This window comes from Hyla sarda, chromosome 7 (genome assembly GCF_029499605.1).
Source record: "Hyla sarda isolate aHylSar1 chromosome 7, aHylSar1.hap1, whole genome shotgun sequence".
In the NCBI taxonomy this organism is placed as follows: Eukaryota; Metazoa; Chordata; class Amphibia; order Anura; family Hylidae; genus Hyla; species Hyla sarda.
The window spans coordinates 232,974,667-233,000,002 of NC_079195.1; the positions used below are offsets into that span (position 1 = coordinate 232,974,667).

A 25,336-nucleotide genomic window follows, 5' to 3' on the forward strand; every position below is an offset into this window, starting at 1 on the left:
TCTCGTCAAGCCGCTCTACATTTCCTCGGTCAACGGAGTGAAATTGGACTGCACCGTGCGTTACCGCACAGAACCCCTGCTCATGAGCATTGGACTGCATCATGAAAAAATTGAACTTTTTGTTTTGCCCAACTGCACCTCTGAAATCCTCCTCAGTCTGCCATGGCTTCAACGCCATTCTCCTACCCTTGACTGGACCACCGGGGAGATCAAGAGCTGGGGTGCTTCTTGCCACAAAAAATGCCTCACGTCTGCTCTCAGTCCTGCCAGTCAAACCCCTATGTCTCCTCCTATACCTGGTCTCCCCAAGGCCTATCAGGACTATGCCGTGCCTCCTCATAGCCCCTGTCCTGGTATCACTCTGCCCCGTGCCAAGCTTCACCCTCTGCCCCCCCCTCCCCATTTCCACTCCTTCTGAACTGCCTGCCTTTGATGAGTTTTCCCAGGACTTCTCTGTCCTTCAGGAGACGACTCTACAATCGCTCCCAATGTCCTCGTCCCATGTGGAGCGACGTCCGGACAAAAAAAGGGGGAGACCTAAGGGGGGGGGGGTACTGTTACGCCGAGCGCTCCGGGTTCCTGCTCCTCCCCGGAGCGCTCACGGCGTTCCTCTCTCTGCAGCGCCCCGGTCAGACCCGCTGACCGGGAGCGCCGCACTGACACTGCCGGTGGGGATGCGATTCGCATAGCAGGATGCGCCCGCTCGCGAATCGCATCCCAAGTCACTCACCTGTCCCGGTCCCCGGCTGTCTCGTCCTGGCGCGCGCGGCTCCGCTCCTTAGGGCGCGCGTGCCAGCTCTCTAAGATTTAAAGGACCAGTGCACCAATGATTGGTGCCTGGCCCAATCAGTCTAATCAGCCTCCACCTGCTCCCTGTCTATTTAAACTCACTTCCCCTTCACTTCCTTGCCGGATCTTGTTGCCCTTGTGCCTAGAGAAAGCGTTACTGTGTTTGCCTTACCAGTGTACCTGACCTCTTGCTATTGCTATTGACTACGAACCTTGCCGCTCTGCGTAGTCCTTCTGTCCCACGCCTTCTCAGCAGTCAGCAAGGTTGAGCCGTTGCCGGTGGATACGACCTGGTTGCTACCGCCGCAGCAAGACCATCCCGCTTTGCGGCGGGCTCTGGTGAAAACCAGTAGCAACTTAGAACCGGTCCACCAACACGGTCCACGCCAATCCCTCGCTGACACAGAGGATCCACATCCAGCCTGCCGAATCCTAACAATGATACAATGTATAATATAATCATCATGTGTTACTATATATAAGATGATACAATGTATAATATAATCATCATGTGTTACTATAAGAGATGATACAATGTATAATAGAATCATCATGTGTTACTATATATAAGAGATGATACAATGTATAATATAATCATCATGTGTTACTATATATAAGAGATGATACAATGTATAATATATTCATCATGTGTTACTATATATAAGATGATACAATGTATAATATAATAATCATGTGTTACTATATATAAGATGATACAATGTATAATAGAATCATCATGTGTTACTATATATAAGATGATACAATGTATAATATAATCATCATGTGTTACTATAAGAGATGATACAATGTATAATAGAATCATCATGTGTTACTATATATAAGAGATGATACAATGTATAATATAATCATCATGTGTTACTATATATAAGAGATGATACAATGTATAATATATTCATCATGTGTTACTATATATAAGATGATACAATGTATAATATAATAATCATGTGTTACTATATATAAGATGATACAATGTATAATAGAATCATCATGTGTTACTATATATAAGATGATACAATGTATAATATAATCATCATGTGTTACTATATATATAAGAGATGATACAATGTATAATATAATCATGTGTTACTATATATAAGAGATGATACAATGTATAATATAATCATGTGTTACTATATATAAGAGATGATACAATGTATAATATAATCATCATGTGTTACTATATATAAGATGATACAATGTATAATATAATCATCATGTGTTACTATAAGAGATGATACAATGTATAATAGAATCATCATGTGTTACTATATATAAGAGATGATACAATGTATAATATAATCATCATGTGTTACTATATATAAGAGATGATACAATGTATAATATATTCATCATGTGTTACTATATATAAGATGATACAATGTATAATATAATAATCATGTGTTACTATATATAAGATGATACAATGTATAATAGAATCATCATGTGTTACTATATATAAGATGATACAATGTATAATATAATCATCATGTGTTACTATAAGAGATGATACAATGTATAATAGAATCATCATGTGTTACTATATATAAGAGATGATACAATGTATAATATAATCATCATGTGTTACTATATATAAGAGATGATACAATGTATAATATATTCATCATGTGTTACTATATATAAGATGATACAATGTATAATATAATAATCATGTGTTACTATATATAAGATGATACAATGTATAATAGAATCATCATGTGTTACTATATATAAGATGATACAATGTATAATATAATCATCATGTGTTACTATATATATAAGAGATGATACAATGTATAATATAATCATGTGTTACTATATATAAGAGATGATACAATGTATAATATAATCATGTGTTACTATATATAAGAGATGATACAATGTATAATATAATCATCATGTGTTACTATATATAAGATGATACAATGTATAATATAATCATCATGTGTTACTATATATAAGAGATGATACAATGTATAATATAATTAATATGATCACTATATGTAACTATATAAAAACTATATGCTACTATATAAGAGATAATATATACGAGCTCATACTATATAGAAGAGATGATACAACGTCTCGTCTTCCGTTGCTCTTGAATTGTCTAATTTTCTTTAAATTATTTGTTATAGTAAATGATGATTTTTGAGCCGATTCCTTATATACACTAAACAAAAACATAAAGGGAACACGTAAACAACACAATGTAACTCCAATCACTGACACTTGTGTGAGATCCCACTGTCCACTCAGGAAGAACACTGATTGACAATCAATTTCACATGGAACAGACAACAGGTGGAAATTATAGGCAATTAGCAAGACACCCCCAATAAAGGAGTGGTTCTGCAGGCGGTGACCACAGACCACTTCTCAGTTCCTATGCCTTCTGGCTGATGTTTTGGTCACTTTTGAATGCTGGCGGTGCTTTCACTCTAGTGGTAGCATGAGACGGAGTCTACAACCCACACAAGTGGCTCAGGTAGTGCAGCTCATCCAGGATGGCACATCAATGCGAGCTGTGGCAAGAAGGTTTGCTGTGTCTGTCAGCGTAGTGTCCAGAGCATGGAGGAGCTACCAGGAGACAGGCCAGTACATCAGGAGACATGGAGGAGGCCGTAGGAGGGAAACAACCCAGCAGCAGGACCGCTACCTCCACCTTTGTGTAAGGAGGAGCACTGCCAGAGCCCTGTAAAATGACCTCCAGCAGGACACAAATGTGCATGTGTCCACTCAAACGGTCAAACAGACTCCATGAGGGCCCGATGTCCACAGGTGGGGGTTGTGCTTACAGCCCAACACCGTGCAGGACGTTTGGCATTTGCCAGAGAACACCAAGATTGGCAAATTCACCACTGGCGCCCTGTGCTCTTCACAGATGAAAGCAGGTTCACACTGAGCACATGACAGACGTGACAGAGTCTGGAGACGCCGTGGAGAACGTTCTGCTGCCTGCACCATCCTCCAGTATGACTGCTTTGGCGGTGGGTCAGTAATGGTGTGTGGTGGCATTTCTTTGGGGGGGCCGCACAGCCCTCCATGTGCTTGCCAGAGGAAGCCTGACGGCCATTAGGTACCGAGATGAGACCCTCAGACCCCTTGTGAGACCATATGCTGGTGCGGTTGGGTTCCTCCTAATACAAGACAATGCTAGACCTCATGTGTCTGTAGTGTCAGCAGTTCCTACAAGAGGAAGGCATTGATGCTATGGACTGGCCGCCCGTTCCCCTGAATCCGATTGAGCACATCTGGGACGTCTTGCTCCATCCACCACAGACTGTCCAGGAGTTGGCGGATGCTTTAGTCCAGGTCTGGGAGACCATCCTCCACCTCATCAGGAGCATGCCCAGGCGTTGTAGGGAGGTCATACGGGAACGTGGAGGCCACACACACTACTGAGCCTCATTGGGACTTGTATTAAGGACATTACATAAAGTTGGATCAGCCTGTAGTGGGGTTTTCCTCTGTGATTTTGAGGGTGACTCCATATCCAGACCTCCATGGGTTAATGATTTCCATTGATAATTTTTGGTGATTTTGTTGTCAGCGCATTCAACTATGTAAAGAGGAAAGGATTTCATACGATTAGTTCATTCAGATCCAGGATGTGTTATTGCAGGGAGACCTTTATCATTTTGAGCAGTGTATTAGGGGCCTGTGATGTCCCCTGCGCCCCTTTCTGGCGACACGCAGAGTCATATCCCCCTTACAATTACCACAGGAGGGCACCAACTATTAATACCCCATCAGGGGCCGGTCCTGGCCATGGAGCAAGAAATAAGGAAAATACATATTTAATTAAGGACTTGGAGGGAGAAAGGAAAAAGAATAAAATATTTTTTGCCCCTTTTCAAGTTGTTTTTCTCTTCGATTTAACAGATGACATAAGAATCAGTGAAAAGATGGTGAAATATCATCAATATAAAGAGACTGAACCAAAGAGAGAGAACACTGGTGTCTACTGCCCCATTACTGAGAGCTCATGACTGCTGCCATGCCTCTAATAGCCTGCGGGGGCGCTGCTGTTATTGTTCTGTATGGGGAGAGCTGGTAAGGAGGACAGTAGTGACACTGACTGAATATGAATATATCATCGACCACCAGGACCAAGAGCTAAACATATCACCAACCACCGGGGACCAAGAGCTGAATATACCACCGACCACCAGGGACCAAGAGCTAAACATATCACCGACCACCGGGGACCAAGAGCTGAATATACCACTGACCACCAGGGACCAAGAGCTAAATATATCACCGACCACCAGGGACCAAGAGCTAAACATATCACCGATCACCGACCACCAGGGACCAAGAGCTAAACATATCACCGATCACCAGGGACCAAGAGCTAAACATATCACCGACCACCAGGGACAAAGAGCTGAATATACCAGTGACCACCAGGGACCAAGAGCTAAATATATCACTGACCACCAGGGACCAAGAGCTGAATATACCAGTGACCACCAGGGACCAAGAGCTAAATATATCACTGACCACCAGGGACCAAGAGCTAAACATATCACCGACCACCAGGGACCAAGAGCTAAACATATCACCGACCACCAGGGACAAAGAGCTGAATATACCAGTGACCACCAGGGACCAAGAGCTGAATATACCAGTGACCACCAGGGACCAAGAGCTGAATATACCAGTGACCACCAGGGACCAAGAGCTGAATATACCAGTGACCACCAGGGACCAAGAGCTGAATATACCAGTGACCACCAGGGACCAAGAGTTGAATATATCACCGCCCACCAGGGACCAAGAGCTGAATATATTACCGACCACCAGGACCAAGAGCTGAATATATCACCGACCACCAGGGACCAAGAGCTAAATATACCAGTGACCACCAGGGACCAAGAGCTAAATATATCACTGACCACCAGGGACCAAGAGCTGAATATACCAGTGACCACCAGGGACCAGGAGCTGAATATATCACTGACCACCAGGGACCAAGAGCTGAATATACCAGTGACCACCAGGGACCAGGAGCTAAATATATCACTGACCACCAGGGACCAAGAGCTGAATATACCAGTGACCACCAGGGACCAGGAGCTGAATATATTACCGACCACCAGGACCAGGAGCTGAATATACCAGTGACCACCAGGGACCAGGAGCTGAATATATTACCGACCACCAGGACCAGGAGCTGAATATATCACCGACCACCAGGGACCAAGAGCTAAATATATCACCGACCACCAGGGACCAAGAGCTAAATATATCACCGACCACCAGGGACCAGGAGCTGAATATACCACTGACCACCAGGGACCAGGAGCTGAATATATTACCGACCACCAGGACCAAGAGCTGGATAAAAGATTCTTTCCTTCACCAAAAGGCTAAATGAAACAGGTTATTAGGACGCTGGGGAGAAGCGACAGAGATGACAGAAACTTTTTTTTTTGCGGCGCTGGATAAATTGGGATAAGGCACAAAACACGAAAACAGAGTAGAATCCGCAACGTCCCAGGAACTCATTAGAAAGAAAATTACCTTGTGCTCGGGGGGACACGTGCCCCCCCCCCTCCCTCCCGCCGGGGGATGGACGCGGATTTGACACTTTTCCAATGATTTTAAACATAATGAGAAATCGTCTTTCATTTTCTTCCATCACTTTTCCTACAGAAATCGCGGCTGAATAACGTTGTTTACTGTCCACCCCCGCGGCTGCGGCTCCGGAAATATCTTCTGCGCACTTAGCACAGCGCTGGCCATTATCCGCCAGTCTAGTATAACACCGTATAGCAGTGCCAAGCCCGCGCAGCAACACACGTTCTGTTTTGTAAATCAGTTGGCACCGAGCTCTGGCTCCGAAGCCGCGCGTTCAGTTCAGCCCGAGGTCTTCATAAATAAAACTGCAATTACGGCGCCCCCTGTGGCCACATGAGAGGAAAACAAGAAGAGAAGTAACAACAGGCTGCAGCGGCTCAAGGGGGACTCCAACTTTAATTCTCTATATCTGCACTGAAATCCCCTCCTCCGTGCTTTACACTGCAGGTGCAGTCATTCTCTCGCACAAGACAAGAACGTTAGGACAGCGAACAGATTGGTCCTGCTGCATTTGGTTTATAAGAATTATCTGGACTAGATTCTGTCCTGCTCACACAGCTGAGGGTTTGTTACAATGTATCAACGGAGAGTCCAGACCGATACATTGTAAAGAGAAGCAGCGGCATGAGCAGGATGTCTCCAGTCACTGACAGCAAGCAGAGATTTTAAAGATGATACAGAATCACAATCTAATGATGAATTACAATAATTTGATATAAAATAATGATATTTTATTATTAGAAATGTCCTGAATTAAGACGGAGCTTCATGACTGCAAACTGTAACCAAGAAACGCAGGCTTCAGCTGTGACCAGCAACTCCGATCTGAACGGTGACCTGGATATCTGTAGTTTTCTCACTGTCCATCCGGTCCCTGCGGTCAGTACAGTCAGAGCGCGGCAAGACGACCTCCCCGCATCCCGTGTGTCACAACCTCCCCGCATCCCGTGTGTCACAACCTCCCCGGATCCCATGCGTCACAACCTCCCGCGTCCCCCGTGTGTGACAACCTCCCCGCATCCCCCGTGTGTGACAACCTCCCCGCATCCCCCGTGTGTGACAACCTCCCCGCATCCCATGTGTCACAACCTCCCCGCATCCCCCGTGTGTGACAACCTCCCCGCATCCCCCGTGTGTGACAACCTCCCCGCATCCCATGTGTCACAACCTCCCCGCATCCCCCGTGTGTGACAACCTCCCCGCATCCCCCGTGTGTGACAACCTCCCCGCATCCCCCGTGTGTGACACAACCTCCCCGCATCCCATGTGTCACAACCTCCCCGCATCCCCCGTGTGTGTGACAACCTCCCCGCATCCCCCGTGTGTGACACAACCTCCCCGCATCCCATGTGTCACAACCTCCCCGCATCCCCCGTGTGTGACAACCTCCCCGCATCCCCCGTGTGTGACAACCTCCCCGCATCCCCCGTGTGTGACACAACCTCCCTGCATCCCATGTGTCACAACCTCCCCGCATCCCCCGTGTGTGTGACAACCTCCCCGCATCCCCCGTGTGTGTCACAACCTCCCCGCATCCCCCGTGTGTGTCACAACCTCCCCGCATCCCCCGTGTGTGTCACAACCTCCCCGCATCCCCCGTGTGTGTCACAACCTCCCCGCATCCCCCGTGTGTGTCACAACCTCCCCGCATCCCCCGTGTGTGTCACAACCTCCCCGCATCCCCCGTGGGTGTGACAACCTCCCCGCATCCCCCGTGTGTGTCACAACCTCCCCGCATCCCATGTGTCACAACCACCCCGCATCCCCCGTGCGTGTCACAACCTCCCCGCATCCCCCGTGCGTGTCACAACCTCCCCGCATCCCCCGTGCGTGTGACAACCTCCCCGCATCCCCCCGTGCGTGTGACAACCTCCCCGCATCCCCCGTGTGTGTGACAACCTCCCCGCATCCCCCGTGTGTGTGACAACCTCCCCGCATCCCATGTGTCACAACCTCCCCGCATCCCCTGTGTGTCACAACCTCCCCGCATCCCCTGTGTGTCACAACCTCCCCGCATCCCCTGTGTGTCACAACCTCCCCGCATCCCCTGTGTGTCACAACCTCCCCGCATCCCCTGTGTGTCACAACCTCCCCGCATCCCCTGTGTGTGACAACCTCCCCGCATCCCCTGTGTGTGACAACCTCCCCGCATCCCCTGTGTGTCACAACCTCCCCGCATCCCCTGTGTGTCACAACCTCCCCGCATCCCCTGTGTGTGACAACCTCCCCGCATCCCCTGTGTGTGACAACCTCCCCGCATCCCCTGTGTGTCACAACCTCCCCGCATCCCCTGTGTGTGACAACCTCCCTGCACACATGGCACCGGTCACAGAGAATCCTTATCACGTCCATCGAGGCGGTGAGCACTACTACTCCCATCAGCCGTTCACTTCATCCTCATAGGCTATAGCGATCCCTCTCCGCCCCTCCACGGCTCTCACCACCGGCGTCTGTCCTAGAGCCTTGTCCAGTCCATGCCAGCTCCGGGAAGACAGGAAAGATGCTGAAGAAGAAATCGAGGAAGAGGTTAGAGGCCGAAAAACTACAGCACGATACTATGGGATGTCAGCGCCATGCAGACGTAATGAAACAGCAGAATTAGGAGTGCAGCTCTGGAGGTGATGGAAGTATAACATAGGCATGTTTGGCGGGTATGTTCTAACAGAAAATTAAATGGGCTTCATAGACGGCATCATCAGTGATCACGCCAATGGATGTAATTTAACCCCTTAAATGCCCTGATCAATAGTGACCACTGCATTTAAAAGGCTAAATGACAAGTGCCGCTCCTGTCAGGTACCCGATCGGCACACCTGCAACATGATTGCAGGGCGCCGATCGCTCACTATGGCAGTCGGAGGCCTTTACTAGACCTCCATGCCTGCCATATTACATCTGCTGACACAGACTGCATCAGGCAGGCTCTAACTGATCAGTGTTATACAATAGGACAACATTAATCAGTATAAGCAATCTACTGAATGCTTATAAAAGTTCTTTAGAGGGAATATAGGTGCAATACATTTTTATTTTTAATATAATGGATCCCCTCCCCTTAGTAAAAATGTTAATAACCCATCTTTTCTAGCCCAAAAGAGTAAAAAAAAAAACTTAAATAAACGTATTTGTTATCCGGAAAAGTATTTGGTTTCACATGTGGAAATGTCCAAGCTATTAAAATATAATGTTATTGATAATGTGGTGAGCGGCATAATTGAAGTAAAAAATACTAAACACCAGAATTGATTTTATATTTTTATATATATATACAAATTAAAAAAACCATTAAAAAAAAAGCAAAAAAAAAAAAACCTGTTCTACTCCAATGGTATCGATAAAAACTACAGATCATGGCCCAACAAAAACGGAGCGCTGTAGACAGAAACATGGAAAGATTATAGGGTCAGAATTGGGCAATTTTTAGCATATTTATAGAAAAAAATTATAATTATTTTTTTAATAAAACAAAAGTGATAAACTGGGAATCACGGACATAGAATAAAAATAAAAAAGGTGAGAAGGGAAAAATGAAAATGCTAAAATGATAATTGGTCGTGTTATTAAGGCAGTGTTTCCCAACCAGGAGGCCTCCAGCTCTTGAAAAACGTTGGCTGTCCTGGAATGCTGGGAGTTGTAGTTTTGCAACAGCTGGAGCCCCCCGGGTAGGGAAATACTGTTCTAGAGGGAGGGGCAACAGCTATTGTGTGTACCGCTAATGGAAGCAGTACCGCTTATGACCACCGGGTGCAGCATATACAATTGTGATGGAATTTGTGTATTATATTGGCCTTTGACTGTCTGGGCATGCTGGGAGTTGTAGTTTTGAAACAGCTGGAGGCCCCCGGGTTGGAAAACACTGCTTTAAGGGGATAAACAATGTAGAGATATAAAAGGGAGGAGAAGCTGCTGGGACACTCTGAGGCCATAGTCTCGTCTCAGCACAATCTGCATTGTCATGTTCTCCACTTGAACCACATGATATAGCAAGATGGCCGCCCCTCACCTGCAGGTCCCAGCTCCGCCACTGCAGTAGTGCTGTTCCTTTGTACCAGGGACGTCCTGGGCTCCTCCTCTGATCCTTTCTCCGCGGATGATAAGAATAGTAAAGACCTCAGCTCCCCCGTGATCAGGGAGACATCTGTCCGTTCAGCATCTTCAGGGTTAATCTTCGGGAACGCCACATGAGCTGGACCACCTGCAACGTCACCACGTGGGAAGAACACACACACTTAAAGGGGTACTCTGGTGGAAAACATTTTTTTTTTTTAATCAACTGGTGCCAGAAAGTTAAAACACATTTTTAAACTACTTCTATTTAAAAATCTTAATCCTTCCAGTACTTGGCTGCTGTATGCTCCACAGGAAGTTGTGTAGTTCTTTCCTGTCTGACCACAGTGCTCTCTGCTGACACCTGTGTCCATGTCAGGAACTGTCCAGAGCAGGAGAGGTTTGCTATGGGGATTTGCTCCTGCACTGGACAGTTCCTAAAATGGAGAGAGGTGTCAGCAGAGAGCACTGTGGTCAGACTGGAAAGAACTACACAACTTCCTGTGGAGCATACAGCAGCTGATAAGTACTGGAAGGGTTAAGATTTTTTAATATAAGTAATTTACAAATCTAAAGAAGGATTGCAGCAGCACTCTTGGTCAAAAAAATGGAGGCTCTTAGCGCATTTTTTGATCAAAATGTGTCCCCCGTCCACCACACAGAGGTGGCCTCATTTTGGATGGGACCCTAACACTAATTTCACTCACCTCTGCTGGGCATATTTTAGACCGGAGTACCCCTTTAAAAATAAGCTGCTTCTCCCTTTTCTCCTGTGAGCTTTACACTGCAGCACTGCTCCTTTAAAGGGGTACTCCGGTGGAAATGTATTTTATTTAATTTTTTTAATCAACTGGTGCCAGAAAGTTAAACCGATTTGTAAATTACTTCTATTAAAAAAAATCTTAATCCTTCCAGTACTTATTAGCTGCTGAATACTACAGAGGAAATTATTTTCTTTTTGGAACACAGAGCTCTCTGCTGACATCACGAACAGAGTGCTCTCTGCTGACACCTCTGTGCATTTTAGGAACCGTCCAGAGCATCATATGTTTGCTATGGGGATTTTATCCCACTCTGGACAGTTCCTAAAATGGACAGAGATGTCAGCAGAGAGCACTGTGCTCGTGATGTCAGCAGAGAGCTCTGTGTTCCAAAAAGAAAATAATTTCCTCTGTAGTATTCAGCACCTAATAAGTACTGGAAGGATTAAGATTTTTTTTAATAGAAGTAATTTACAAATCTGTTTAACTTTCTGGCACCAGTTGATTTAAAAAATACATAAATAAAAAAAATTAAATAAAGTTTTCCACCGGAGTACCCCTTTAAAACACAGATTGTGACTCCGGCCTTGCTGCATTGTGTTTTGGAGTCTCTTGGGTGTATGAACTTTATCACTAGACCAGCATTTCCCAAGTAGGGTGCCTCCAGCTGTTGCAAGACTACAACTCTCAGCATGCCCAGACAGCCAACGGCTGTCTGGGCATGCTGGGAGTTGCAGTTTTGCAACAGCTGGAGGCACCCTGGTTGGGAAACCCTGCAGTATGGATTTAGCGCTGCAGTCACTCAGGATGGGACTGGGTCCCAGTGGTCAGCCCCACCCCCAATAATAAATTGATACCACCCACCTGGCAGTAATTCTCGGAAGTCGGTGATGCATCGGCCGCCCCACTCTCGCGCCGGATTACAGGCCACCTCCATCTCATCCAGGGTGACGATCGGGCGGTAGAACTCCGAGGAGTCCAGCAGAGAGTTTTCGGGACAGGCCACCAGGACGAAGATGTCCACCTCCGGGAAGTTGGCCAGCTTGGCCGGGTTGGGCTTCCCCATAGACAACATGTAGCTCTTCTTCCCGGCCCGGCGGATAAGGCTCTTCAGGTGCGACAGGGCGGAAAGGTAATCGGAGACCCCCAGAGTGCCCACCAGTATCCCCACCACCTGGGCGTCCCGCGCCCTCTCTATCAGGTAGAAGCGCTTCATGAGCGCCCGGTTGACGTGGACGCCTTCCCTCCTGGACTCATTGGTCGCGGGGTTGAAGCTGAAGAAGGCGCAGTGCGGCCATGTCAGGAGGAGGTTACTGAGCGTCGCCCCTTCACCGCCCACAAAGAAGAAGCTGTAGCCGTCCGGCCAGAGACTGGGGTCAGGAGAGAACTTCCTGCCGAACTTATAAACCTCACCAGTAGAGGGCGCCTCCTCCTGCCAGGACAGTTTAGAAAAGATGGCGCGGGGAAAAGTCGCTTTAAGACGCATTTCCAGCTGCCCTGCGAAAAGAAAAGAACAACAAAGACGCTTATTACAATCGTCTATTACAGTGACCTCCAGCTGTTGCAAAACTACAACTTCCAGCATGTTTGCTGTCCGGGCATGCTGGGAGTTGTAGTTTTGCAACACCTGCTGGTCCCCAATTTGGAGAACTAGGGCTAAATGAGTTGAGAATGAAGCAGGGATGTGGAATTCCTATCGCCCGGTGCCCGGGACATGCAGTTCCGGGCACCGGGTAGGTGAATTTTTCCGGCCCTTAGTCCTGTTCTGGGCCAGCAGGGCCGTACCTGACAAGCTCGGCGGCGCTCCGCAGTCTGTATGGAGCGGCTCCCGACTCGTGCTCAGTACTGTTCTCAGTAGCCGGGGGCCGACGCTAACACCCAGCATGCGGCAATTGCCGTGGCTGACTATTAACCCTTTAGATTGCCGCTGTCAAAGCTGACAGCGACGTCTAAAGGGACATGTGAATGCTCCCGGGTGGGCTAGTGGGGTGGATCGCTCCCCAACCCCCACAGTGTGATCATGGAGGGCTTACCGCTGCTTCCATGCTGTCCGGTGGCTCTGTCATTGATAGATCCTGGCTGGACCAGGCTCTATCAATGGATCGCAGAGCACACAGATCAATGGAGTTCAATAGAACTCTATTGATCTGTATGAGGAATCTAATGATTCCTCCTAAAAGTCTAATAAAGTGTAAAACAAAACAAAAAAGTTTTAATAAAAGTTTAAAAGACACACAATAACCCCTTCCATGTTAAAACTTCAAATCACTCCCTTTTCCTATATAAAAACATGTAAACATAATCAAAATAAACATATTTAGTATCGCTGTGTGCGGAATTGTACAAACTATTCAAATATAACATTATGTATCCCCTATGGTAAATGACCAAAATGTTAAAAAAAAATAAAAAAAAATAAAAAATAATAAACCACAGAATTGCAATTTTTATAATATCCCAGAAAAAATAAAAGTTAACGAGCGATTAAGAAGTCAGATCAATAGCAAAATGGTACCGATACAAAAAACTGATTATGGCGCAAAAAAAATTACCCCTCATACAGCCTGGTATGGGGAAAAAAAATAATACAGGGGTCAAAAAATGTCATTAAAAAAAAATTCAAAAAAGTTCAAAATTTTTTATAAATTTGTAAAACATGACGGAAACTATACAAATCTGTTATCGCTGTAATCAGGCGGCCTAAAGTATGAAACTAACCTGTTACCTCAACCACAAGGTAAATGGCGCAGAAAAGAAAACCACCAAATCTGCTAAATTATCTTTTACTATTTCAATTTCACTTCACAGATATATATATATACCGGTATATGTATGTGTGTATATATATATATATATATATATATATATATATATATATATATATATATATATATATACATATTATTATTTTTTTTTTTTTTTGGTTCGGAGAATATGTTATTGAAAAATTTAAAAGGTATCATTATAGTAGGTAGTTATGGCTATTATAGGGCGAGGAGGAAGAAATGAGAGCGCAAAAGCGAAAATTGGCCGGACAAGTGGATCGTCATGAGGGACAAGTAGATTTTGCTCCGTTTTAGTCCCGTGGAAAAGTAGTTTTTTAATTAAATTTCCACACCCCTGTGAAGGTGTAGAAAAGTGTGTCCTAACCAGGGTGCCTACAGCTGTTTCAAAACTAAACTCCCAGCATGCCCGGACAGCCAACGGCTGTCCGGGCATGCTGGGAGTTGTAGTTTTGAAACAGCTGGTGGTCCACAATTTGGAGACCTATGGCTGCAAGAATTCAGGATGAAGGAATAGAATAGTGTCTCCCAACCAGGGTGTCATCAGCTCTTGCAAAACTACAACTCCCAGGTTGGCTGTCTGGGTATGCTGGGAGTTGTAGTTTTGCAATAGCTGCAGGTCCACAATTTGGGGACCAAGGGTCTATAACATTATTTCCCCAACCTGTGGCTTTCTATCAGTTGTCAACTACAACTCCCATCGTGGGATAATGTGAGTAGTCGTTTTATAACAGCTTGAGAGCCACAGGTTGGGCGGCTGCTCAACAAAGATCTTATTACAAGAGAAAACCCATAGACAACAGCGCCACCTGCAGGAGCCAGGATGTATAGCATCAGAATACACAGCGACCGCCCATTATAGACCTTATGGGTCACATGATGCTGCGGCGCGGGGAATGGTGTGCGAACGTACCTAGAATGTGATCGTACACGACATCACTGAAGACTACGACCGGAGCGTCGCCATCAGGGAACAAGTTGCGGAAAGCCTCGGCACAGAGATCCACATCCACAGCTTTACGTCCAAATACGTAAGTGACAGGAAGTCGCCGGCAGGGGCTCAGACAGGCTCGTCCGTAATGAATGAGGGCGTCAGCGCCGACATGTTCTGCCGCCACCTCGTCCACACAGCAGCTGCAACATAAGAGGAAACGGAAAAGCGTAAACGCCAGACTGACCGCCATAACCGCCCCAACACACTGATATACTGTGACCAGGGTAATGGGGGGTGTCTGACATCTCATGATCTTGTTAAAGGGGTACTCCACCGGAAAACATTTTGCATTTTATTTTTTTATCAACTGCTGCCAGAAAGTTAAACAGATTTGTAAATTACTTCTATTTAAAATTTGGAATCCTTCCAGTACTTATCAGCTGCTGTATGCGCCACAGGAAGTTCTCTTCTTTTTGAATTTCCTTTATGTCTGACCACAGTGCTCTCTGCTGACACCTCTGTCCATTTTAGGAATTTTTAAGAGAAGGATAGATTTTCTAGGGGAATTTGCTCCTGCTCTGGTCAGTTTGTAAAATGGACAGAGGTGTCAGCAGAGAGCACTGTGGTCAGACAGAAAGGAAATTCAGAAAGAAGAGAACTTCCTGTGGAGCATACAGCAGCTGATAAGTACTGGAAGGATTAAAAATTTAAAATAGAAGTAATTTACAAATCTGTTTAAAAATTTATATTTTCCAATGGAGTACCCCTTTAAATGTTGTAATATCCCCAGGTTCACTGCCCCCCCATCATGATAAACCACCCCCGGCCTTTATTTTCATTATTTTTTAGTTTTCTACCTTGATATTGCTCTGTATTTTCTGCTCAGTCAGATTCACAGACTGGGAAGGGGCGTTCCCCAGCAGGTGTGACATCATCTGAAGCCATACAGGGGAGAACTTCCTCCCTCACTCTGCTACACACAGCCCAGAGCAGTTCAGTGTGAGATGAGCTATGATTGGCTAAGGCTGCACACACCTCCCTCAGCATTTCCTGATTTTGGACTTCTGCCAGGCCAGCAGGAGTCTAAAGTCTTTGCAAGAAATGGGGGGGGGGGGGGGGGGAATGTGCTCTGGACAAGTATGGAGACACCTAGTGGCAGCTTTTTTAAACACAAATAAAACATAGTACATTAGAAAGATTTGCAATAGCAAAAATTAGTTTTAATGAGAGTGACCATTTAAGAATATTTTATAGATTTAACTGGAAAAATGTAAAAAATATTTATATATTTAATAAAGAAAATAGTTATATATTTAATAATTATTTTTTTATATATTTAATAAAAAAAATATTTATGTAATTAATAATTATTTAAAAAAAAAAATTGAAGGGGGGGGGGGGGGGTCGGAGGTAATTATCCTAGTTTTATTTTTGTGTTTCCTTTTCATGGTGTTCACTGACCGGTAAAAAAAAAAAAAATTACCTTTTCTTTGCGGGTCAGTGCGATTAGTTTTTTTTTTTTTTTTTATAACAAAATCTGCAGGAGTTGGGTCTAACTCCTGCAGATTTTGTTATAAAAAAAAAACTATACTGAGAATAAAATAAAAGAACCCTATAACCTTTTTTTTTTTATCTTCCTTTTTACGGACCTGTGACATATATGCTGGGAGTTGTAGTTTTGCAACAGCTGGAAGTGCACAGTTTGGAGACCGCTGATCAAAGGGGTATTCCAGGCAAAACCTTTATATATATATATATATATATATATATATATATATCTCAACTGGCTTTGGAAAGTTAAACAGATTTGTAAATGACTTCTATTAAAAAATCTTAATCCTTCCAATAGTTATTAGCTTCTGAAGTTTTCTGTATAACTGCTCAATGATGATGTCACGTCCCGGGAGCTGTGCATGATGGGAGAATATCCCCATAGGAACTGCACAGCTCCCGGGATGAGTCATCAGAGAGCAGTTAGACAGAAAACAACAACTCAACTTCAGAAGCTAATAACTATTGGAAGGATTTTTTAATAGAAGTCATTTACAAATCTGTTTAACTTTCCGGAGCCAGTTGATATATATAAAAAAAAGTTTTGGCCTGGAATGCGCCTTTAAAAGCGGTAATTTGAGTTATCTCTGATCCCGGACGACTTCCGATGTAGTTTATACAGCCGAACTCAGGCAGTCAGGGGTTAACCATCATCATTTGCCCCCATAAGACGTGGCGCCCCTCACCTGCCATAAGTTGTGTCCCCAAGGATGTAGACTTTGGCCCCTGAAGCTTCCTCCAGTTTTCTGGCAACTGTGACAGAGACGACGAGGAGATCATCCGGAAACTGCAGCGCCACCTAGAGGGGGAGGGGAGAGGAGACAGGATTAAAGGAGTGCTCCATAAAAAGAGGCTGAGACATTACAGATCAGTGGTTTCCAAACTGCGGACCTCCAGATGTTGCAAAACTACAACTCCCAGCATGCCCGGACAGCCAACGGCTGTCCGGGCATGCTGGGAGTTGTAGTTTTGCTAAGCCCTTTTGCATTGGTCTCAGCCCTGTCACTCTCCAAACGGTTTCTAAACTACAACTCCCAGCATGCCCTGTGGACAACCATCGGCTGTCTGAGCATGCTGGGAGTTGTAGTTTTGTGGCACAGTTTGGAGAGCGCTGTTATAGTAGGAAACGTTCTGCACCATGTGCTTAGATTCATTACAAGTTAGGATCTCCGCTTGCTGTCAGTGAATAAGAAGCGTCATTTACATCCAGGGAATAGACTGGGGTCAGAGTTCAGGAAGATTATCACAAACTGAGACACTGTAACAAACCCTCTGCTGTGTAGGCTGGATGTTGGTCCGTTTCCATTCACCGATTATAGCGGTCACCATAGTAGGAACCCCGGACACAGCGTCCTCTAGGGGGCAGCACTGGCCGGTGTTATCACCCATCACCCTCTGGTCACTTTTTAGCTCCTCCCATGATGGGAGACGCAATGTGATCATAGAGATAAAGGGGCGCTCCGCCCGGATCCCGCTGATGATTCTACCTGTATAACACATCACCAGACGCAGTCGCCTTTCTCACCTTTTTTGCCGCCTTTTTCTTAATAAAGTCGACGCTCCTCTGAATTTCGTAATCATCGTCGGGTGTAGCGTCAGCAGTCACATGATCACCGGGATCCGGAGGAATCAGCTCCCGCCGGATGACGTCTGCGCCATCGCTGCTAAACAGGGCGCTCGTCATCTCACGGCCTGCGGGAAGAACACAGAGGTGTAAGGAACAGCAGCACAGAGGGTCTCAGAGGTGGGGGGTCACTGACAGGGTCCACAGCAGCACAGAGGGTCTCAGGAGGGGGAGGGTCACTGACAGGGTCCACAGCAGCACAGAGGGTCTCAGGGGGGAGGGGTCACTGACAGGGTCCACAGCAGCACAGAGGGTCTCAGGGGGGGAGGGGGGTCACTGACAGGGTCTACAGCAGCACAGAGGGTCTCAGGAGGGGGGGGGTCACTGACAGGGTCCACAGCAGCACAGAGGGTCTCAGAGGGGGAGGGGGTCACTGACAGGGTCCACAGCAGCACAGAGGGTCTCAGGAGGGGAGGGGGGGGGGGTCACTGACAGGGTCTACAGCAGCACAGAGGGTCTCAGGAGGGGGAGGGGTCACTGACATGGTCCATAGCAGCACAGAGGGTCTCAGGAGGGGGGGTCACTGACAGGGTCTACAGCAGCACAGAGGGTCTCAGGAGGGGGAGGGGTCACTGACATGGTCCATAGCAGCACAGAGGGTCTCAGGAGGGGGGGTCACTGACAGGGTCTACAGCAGCACAGAGGGTCTCGGGGGGGGGGGGTCACTGACAGGGTCTACAGCAGCACAGAGGGTCTCAGGAGGGGGAGGGGGTCACTGACAGGGTCTACAGCAGCACAGAGGGTCTCAGGAGGGGGAGGGGTCACTGACAGGGTCTACAGCAGCACAGAGGGTCTCAGGAGGGGAGGGGGGGTTACTGACAGGGTCTACAGCAGCACAGAGGGTCTCAGGAGGGGGGGTCACTGACAGGGTCTACAGCAGCACAGAGGGTCTCAGGAGGGGGAGGGGGAGGGGGTCACTGACAGGGTCTACAGCAACACAGAGGGTCTCAGGAGGGGGGGGGTCACTGACAGGGTCTACAGCAGCACAGAGGGTCTCAGGAGGGGGAGGGGTCACTGACAGGGTCTACAGCAGCACAGAGGGTCTCAGGAGGGGGAGGGGTCACTGACAGGGTCTACAGCAGCACAGAGGGTCTCAGGAGGGGAGGGGGGGGGTCACTGACAGGGTCTACAGCAGCACAGAGGGTCTCAGGGGGAGGGGGGTCACTGACAGGGTCTACAGCAGCACAGAGGGTCTCAGGAGGGAGGGGGGGTCACTGACAGGGTCTACAGCAGCACAGAGGGTCTCAGGGGGGAGGGGGGGTCACTGACAGGGTCTACAGCAGCACAGAGGGTCTCAGGAGGGGAGGGGGGGGTCACTGACAGGGTCTACAGCAGCACAGAGGGTCTCAGGAGGGGGGTCACTGACAGGGTCTACAACAGCAAAGAGGGTCTCAGGAGGAGGGGGGGTCACTGACAGGGTCTACAACAGCAAAGAGGGTCTCAGGGGGGGGGGGTCACTGACAGGGTCTACAGCAGCACAAAGAGTCTCAGGAGGGGAGGGGGTCACTGACAGGGTCTACAGCAGCACAGAGGGTCTCAGGAGGGGGGGGGTCACTGACAGGGTCTACAGCAGCACAGAGGGTCTCAGGAGGGGGGGGTCACTGACAGGGTCTACAGCAGCACAGAGGGTCTCAGGAGGGGGGGGGTCACTGACAGGGTCTACAGCAGCACAGAGGGTCTCAGGAGGGGGGTCACTGACAGGGTCTACAGCAGCACAGAGGGTCTCAGGAGGGGGAGGGGGTCACTGACAGGGTCCACAGCAGCACAGAGGGTCTCAGGAGGGGGGGGGGGGTCACTGACAGGGTCCACAGCAGCACAGAGGGTCTCACGAGGGGGGGGGGGGGTCACTGACAGGGTCTACAGCAGCACAGAGGGTCTCAGGAGGTGACCACCTGACTATATGATCAGTAAGAAAGCACAGGGATAAGTGTCCTCCCGGCCATTGTATGAGAGTGACCGACCTGGGGGCCCGGGATCCGGGGATCAGGGTCCGTACAGCCAGAACCGGTAACACATGGGCTCCTGGAACTCTCCCCGCCACCTCCAACATGGCCGCCCGCACCGACCAGTAAGACAAAACGTAAACGTCATGACGTCACCACAACAGACCCGCAGGCAGAAGCAATCAATCCAAGGGCCATGGACGCGCTCAGCTATTGATTGCTTCTGCCTGCCAGGACTGAGGAGATGACAGGACACCGGACGGACGGGACTCCCGGTAATATCTCCCCGGATACAGCACAGCGCCCCCCAGTGGCCTCAGCCTCCATTCGCTTCATAGATGTAATATAACAACAAACTCCCCAATAACCTCCAGGAGGGGTAAATACTAAGAGGAGGATAAATACTATGAGAGGGGGGTAAATACTAAAAGGAGGTAAATAATATGGGAGGGGGGTAAATACTATGGGGGGTAAATGCTTTGGGAGACAGTCATTACTATGGGAGGGAGGTAAATACTATGGGAGGGAGGTAAATACTATGGGAGGGAGGTAAATACTATGGGAGTGAGGTAAATACTATGGGAGGGAGGTAAATACTATGGGAGGGCGGTAAATACTATGGGGGGTAAATACTATGGGAGACAGTCATTACTATGGGAGGGGGTAAATACTATGGGAGGGAGGTAAATACTATGGGAGGGAGGTAAATACAATGGGAGGGCGGTAAATACTATGGGGGGTAAATACTATGGGAGACAGTCATTACTATGGGAGGGGGTAAATACTATGGGAGGGAGGTAAATACTATGGGAGGGAGGTAAATACTATGGGAGGGAGGTAAATACTATGGGAGTGAGGTAAATACTATGGGAGGGAGGTAAATACTATGGGAGGGAGGTAAATACTATGGGAGGGAGGTAAATACTATGGGAGGGCGGTAAATATTATGGGAGGGCGGTAAATACTATGGGAGGGCGGTAAATACTATGGGAGGGAGGTAAATACTATGGGAGGGAGGTAAATACTATGGGAGGGAGGTAAATACTATGGGAGTGAGGTAAATACTATGGGAGTGAGGTAAATACTATGGGAGTGAGGTAAATACTATGGGAGTGAGGTAAATACTATGGGAGTGAGGTAAATACTATGGGAGTGAGGTAAATACTATGGGAGAGCGATAAATACCATGGGAGGGAGGTAAATACTATGGGAGGGAGGTAAATACTATGGGAGTGAGGTAAATACTATGGGAGGGAGGTAAATACTATGGGAGGGCGGTAAATACTATGGGGGGTAAATACTATGGGAGACAGTCATTACTATGGGAGGGGGTAAATACTATGGGAGGGAGGTAAATACTATGGGAGGGAGGTAAATACAATGGGAGGGCGGTAAATACTATGGGGGGTAAATACTATGGGAGACAGTCATTACTATGGGAGGGGGTAAATACTATGGGAGGGAGGTAAATACTATGGGAGGGAGGTAAATACTATGGGAGGGAGGTAAATACTATGGGAGTGAGGTAAATACTATGGGAGGGAGGTAAATACTATGGGAGGGAGGTAAATACTATGGGAGGGCGGTAAATATTATGGGAGGGCGGTAAATACTATGGGAGGGAGGTAAATACTATGGGAGGGAGGTAAATACTATGGGAGGGAGGTAAATACTATGGGAGTGAGGTAAATACTATGGGAGTGAGGTAAATACTATGGGAGTGAGGTAAATACTATGGGAGTGAGGTAAATACTATGGGAGAGCGATAAATACTATGGGAGGGAGGTAAATACTATGGGAGTGAGGTTAATACTATGGGAGTGAGGTTAATACTATGGGAGGGAGGTAAATACTATGGGAGGGAGGTAAATACTATGGGAGGGAGGTTAATACTATGGGAGGGAGGTTAATACTATGGGAGGGAGGTTAATACTATGGGAGGGAGGTAAATACTATGGGAGGGCGATAAATACTAAGGGGGGGCGGTAAATACTATGGGAGGGGGGTAAATACTAAGGGGGGGGCGGTAAATGCTATGGGAGGGGGGGGGGGGACACAAATGGTCAGACCCGGGATCTGTATTTATTATGTGACATTCTGCCAGCGTACATGACATTTCCGTGTGTGCACCAGTGGGCGTGTTTAGTGGACAAAGTGGGCGTGGTTTCACGGCGCATATTATGGCGCCAGATTTATCATCTGCGACTAATGAAAAGTTGCACAAAATTGTACAAATCCCACACCAGCCCTGACCACCTGTATGTGACGGCGCAATGTTTACTCTTAACTGTGGCAGAACTACAACTCCCAGCATGCCCGGAATCACTGGGATAAGGGAAAAGTTCTGAAGTGCTGGATAACACTTATATTAACCCCTTCCCGACCTATGACATACCTGTACGTCATGGGTGGCAAGGTGTTCCCGACCCATGACATACAGGTACGTCATGGACATTACTGCCGCTACTCGCGGCATCCCGCAGCGCCCGGAAAGATGGTGGCTATCACTGATAGCCAGCCATCTTACCGTGCGACCACGGGGGGTTTTGTCCCCCACCCCCCCCCAGCGATCGCTGCTATCAGCTGGTCAAATCTGACTAGCTGATAGCAGCGTTTCGCTATGAAAATACTTAGCAGCGCGGTGTGTGAGTTCCGATCACGGGGATCGGGACACACACCGCTCTGCTAAGTGTCCCTGTCCCGTCCCCCGGCGTCACTTACCCGTCGGAGCGGTGTCCCGAGCGGTCCCGGCGTCCTCCGTGCGGTCCCGACGTCCTCGGTGCGGTCCTGGCTGCGCTGCGTCCCGGAGGTGAGTTTCCGGCAGCAGTGCGGCATCTTCATTGGCAGCAGTGAGATCGCCGTAAAGCGATCTCACTGCTGCCTCTGAGAGTTTCAAAACTGCAACTCCCAGCATGCCCAGACAGCCTTTGGCTTTCTGGGCATGCTGGGAGTTGTAGTTTTGCAACATCTGGAGGTCCACAGTTTGGAGACCACTGTATAATGGTCTCCAATCTGTGCTCTTCCAGATGTTGCAAAACTACAAATCTCAGCATGCTCAGTCTGTCCAGGCATGCTGGGAGTTGTAGTTCTCTAACATCTGGAAGAGCACAGATTGGAGACCATTATACAGTGGTCTCCAAACTGTGGACCTCCAGATGTTGCAAAACTACAACTCCCAGCATGCCCAGACTGCCCAGGCATGCTGGAAGTTGTAGTTCAGCAACATCTGATCCTTCAGATATTGCCGAACTACAACTTCCAGCATGCCTTGGCAGTCTGGGCATGCTGGGAGTTGTAGTTTTGCAACATCTGGAGGCACACTAGTTGGGAAACATTGTCCGTTTCCTACCTCAGTGCCTCCAGCTGTTGCAATTGTTGCAAAACTATAACTCCCAGCATGCACTGACAGACCATGCATGCTGGGAGTTGTAGTTTTGCAACAGCTGGAGGCACACTGGTTTGGAAACACTAAGTTTGGTTGCAAAACACTTGAAAGTTTATTACATAACTTAGTGTTTCCAAACCAGTGTTCCTCCAGCTGTTGCAAAACTACAACTCCCAGCATGCACGGACAGCCAAAGGGCATGCTCGGAGTTTGCAACAGCTGGATGTTTGCCCCCTCCCCCCAATGTGAATGTACAGGGTACACTCACATGGGCGGAGGTTTACAGTGAGTGCTGCAAGTTTGAGATGGCGCAAATTTTGCGCTGCAGCTCAAACTTCCAGCGGCAAACTTGCTGTGAACCTCTGCCCATGTGACTGTACCCTAAAAACACTACACTACACTAACACTAACCTAAAATAAAAAGTAAAAAACACTACATATACACATACCCCTACACAGCCCCCCTCCCCCCAAAAAATGAAAAACGTCTGGTACGCTACTGTTTCCAAAACGGAGCCTCCAGCTGTTGCAAAATAATAACTCCCAGTATTGCCGGACAGCCATTGACTGTCCAGGCATGCTGGGAGTTTTGTAACAGCTGGAGGCACCCTGTTTGAGAATCACTGGCGTAGAATACCCCTATGTCCACCCCTATGCAAATCCCTAATTCAGGCCTCAAATGCGCATGGCGCTCTCTCACTTTGGAGCCCTGTCGTATTTCAGGGCAACAGTTTTGGGACACATATGGAGTATCGCCGTACTCGGGAGAAATTGCCTTACAAATTTTGGGGGGCTTTTTCTTCTTTAACCCCTTATGAAAAGGTGAAGTTGGGGTCTACACCAGCATGTTAGTGTAAAAAAATAAATTTTTTACACTGACATGCTGGTGTTGCCCTATACTTTTCATTTTCACAAGAGGTAAAAGGGAAAAAAGACCCTCTAAATTTGTAACGCAATTTCTCCTGAGTACGGAGATACCCCATATGTGGGCGCAAAGTGCTCTGGGGGCGCACAACAAGGCCCAGAAGGGAGAGTGCACCATGTACATTTGAGGCGATTTGCACAGGGGTGGCTGATTGTTACAGCAGTTCTGACAAACGCAAAACAATAAATATCCATATGTGACCCCATTTTGGAAACTACACCCCTCACGGAATGTAATAAGGGGTGCAGTGAGCATTTACACCCCACTGGTGTATGACAGATTTTTGGAACAGTGGTCTGTGAAAATGAAAAATAAAATTTTTGATTTGCACAGTCCACCGTTTCAAATATCTGTCAAACGCCAGTGGGGTGTAAATGCTCACTGCACCCCTTATTACATTCCATGAGGGGTATAGTTTCCAAAATGGGGTCACATGTGGGGGGGGGTCCACTGTTCTGGCACCATAGGGGCTTCCTAAATGGGACATGCCCCCCAAAAACCCTTTCAGAAAAACTCACTCTCCAAAATCCCATTGTCGCTCCTTCCCTTCTGAGCCCTCTACTGCGCCCACCGAACATTTTACATACGCATATGAGGTATTTCCTTACTCGAGAGAAATTGAGTTACAAATTTTAGGGTGATTTCTCTCCTTTTACCCCTTGTAAAAATAAAAAAATTGGGTCTACAAGAAAATGCGAGTGTAAAAAATGAAGATTTAGAATTTTCTCCTTCACTTTGCTGCTATTCCTGTGAAACACCTAAAGGGTTAAAACACTTACTGAATGTCATTTTGAATACTTTGGGGGGTGCAGTTTTTATAATGGGGTCATTTATGGGGTATTTCTAATATGAAGATCCTTAAAATCCACTTCCAACCTGAACTGGGCCCTGAAAAATTAAGATTTTGAAAATCTTGAGAAAAATTGGAAAATTGCTGCGGAACTTTGAAGCCCTCTGATGTCTTCCAAAAGTAAAAACTTGTCAATTTTT

The 25,336-nt window shown here is 47.2% G+C and overlaps 2 protein-coding genes across 4 annotated transcripts in view; one reads left to right on the plus strand and one right to left on the minus strand.

Annotated features, from left to right (window-relative positions):
* Window positions 1-8,602: 8,602 nt before the first annotated feature.
* DPH2 (diphthamide biosynthesis 2) lies at window positions 8,603-20,180 on the minus strand. The gene is made up of 7 exons (XM_056533085.1): window positions 20,055-20,180; window positions 17,995-18,161; window positions 17,156-17,268; window positions 14,898-15,118; window positions 12,066-12,698; window positions 10,397-10,588; window positions 8,603-8,896 (listed from the first exon to the last, which is right to left on the minus strand). Exons 2-7 carry the CDS (start codon window positions 18,151-18,153, stop codon window positions 8,772-8,774), a joined length of 1,443 nt encoding a protein of 480 aa, XP_056389060.1. The 5' UTR covers window positions 18,154-18,161; window positions 20,055-20,180; the 3' UTR covers window positions 8,603-8,771.
* Window positions 20,181-20,193: 13 nt separating this feature from the next.
* Window positions 20,194-25,336, plus strand: part of IPP (intracisternal A particle-promoted polypeptide) — a 25,878-nt gene continuing 20,735 nt past the window's right edge. Inside the window, exon 1 of one of the 3 annotated variants that reach the window (XM_056533084.1) lies at window positions 20,194-20,311. The gene's annotated coding sequence lies outside the window, so the exon portion shown is untranslated. Of the gene's footprint in view, window positions 20,416-25,336 lie in introns of all 3 variants that reach the window. The other 2 variants (XM_056533082.1, XM_056533083.1) reach the window with 2 other exon arrangements.

What these genes read in the sequence shown, in the direction of transcription:
- DPH2 (XM_056533085.1), bottom strand. Translation starts at nt 18,153, where the DNA reads ATGACGAGCGCCCTGTTTAGCAGCGATGGCGCAGACGTCATCCGGCGG. An exon ending in AGAAAAAGGCGGCAAAAAAG is followed by an intron (nt 17,269 to 17,994) that starts GTGAGAAAGGCG and finishes CTCCCCCTCTAG; the next exon opens with GTGGCGCTGCAGTTTCCGGA. An exon ending in CGTGTACGATCACATTCTAG is followed by an intron (nt 12,699 to 14,897) that starts GTACGTTCGCAC and finishes TTCTTTTCGCAG; the next exon opens with GGCAGCTGGAAATGCGTCTT.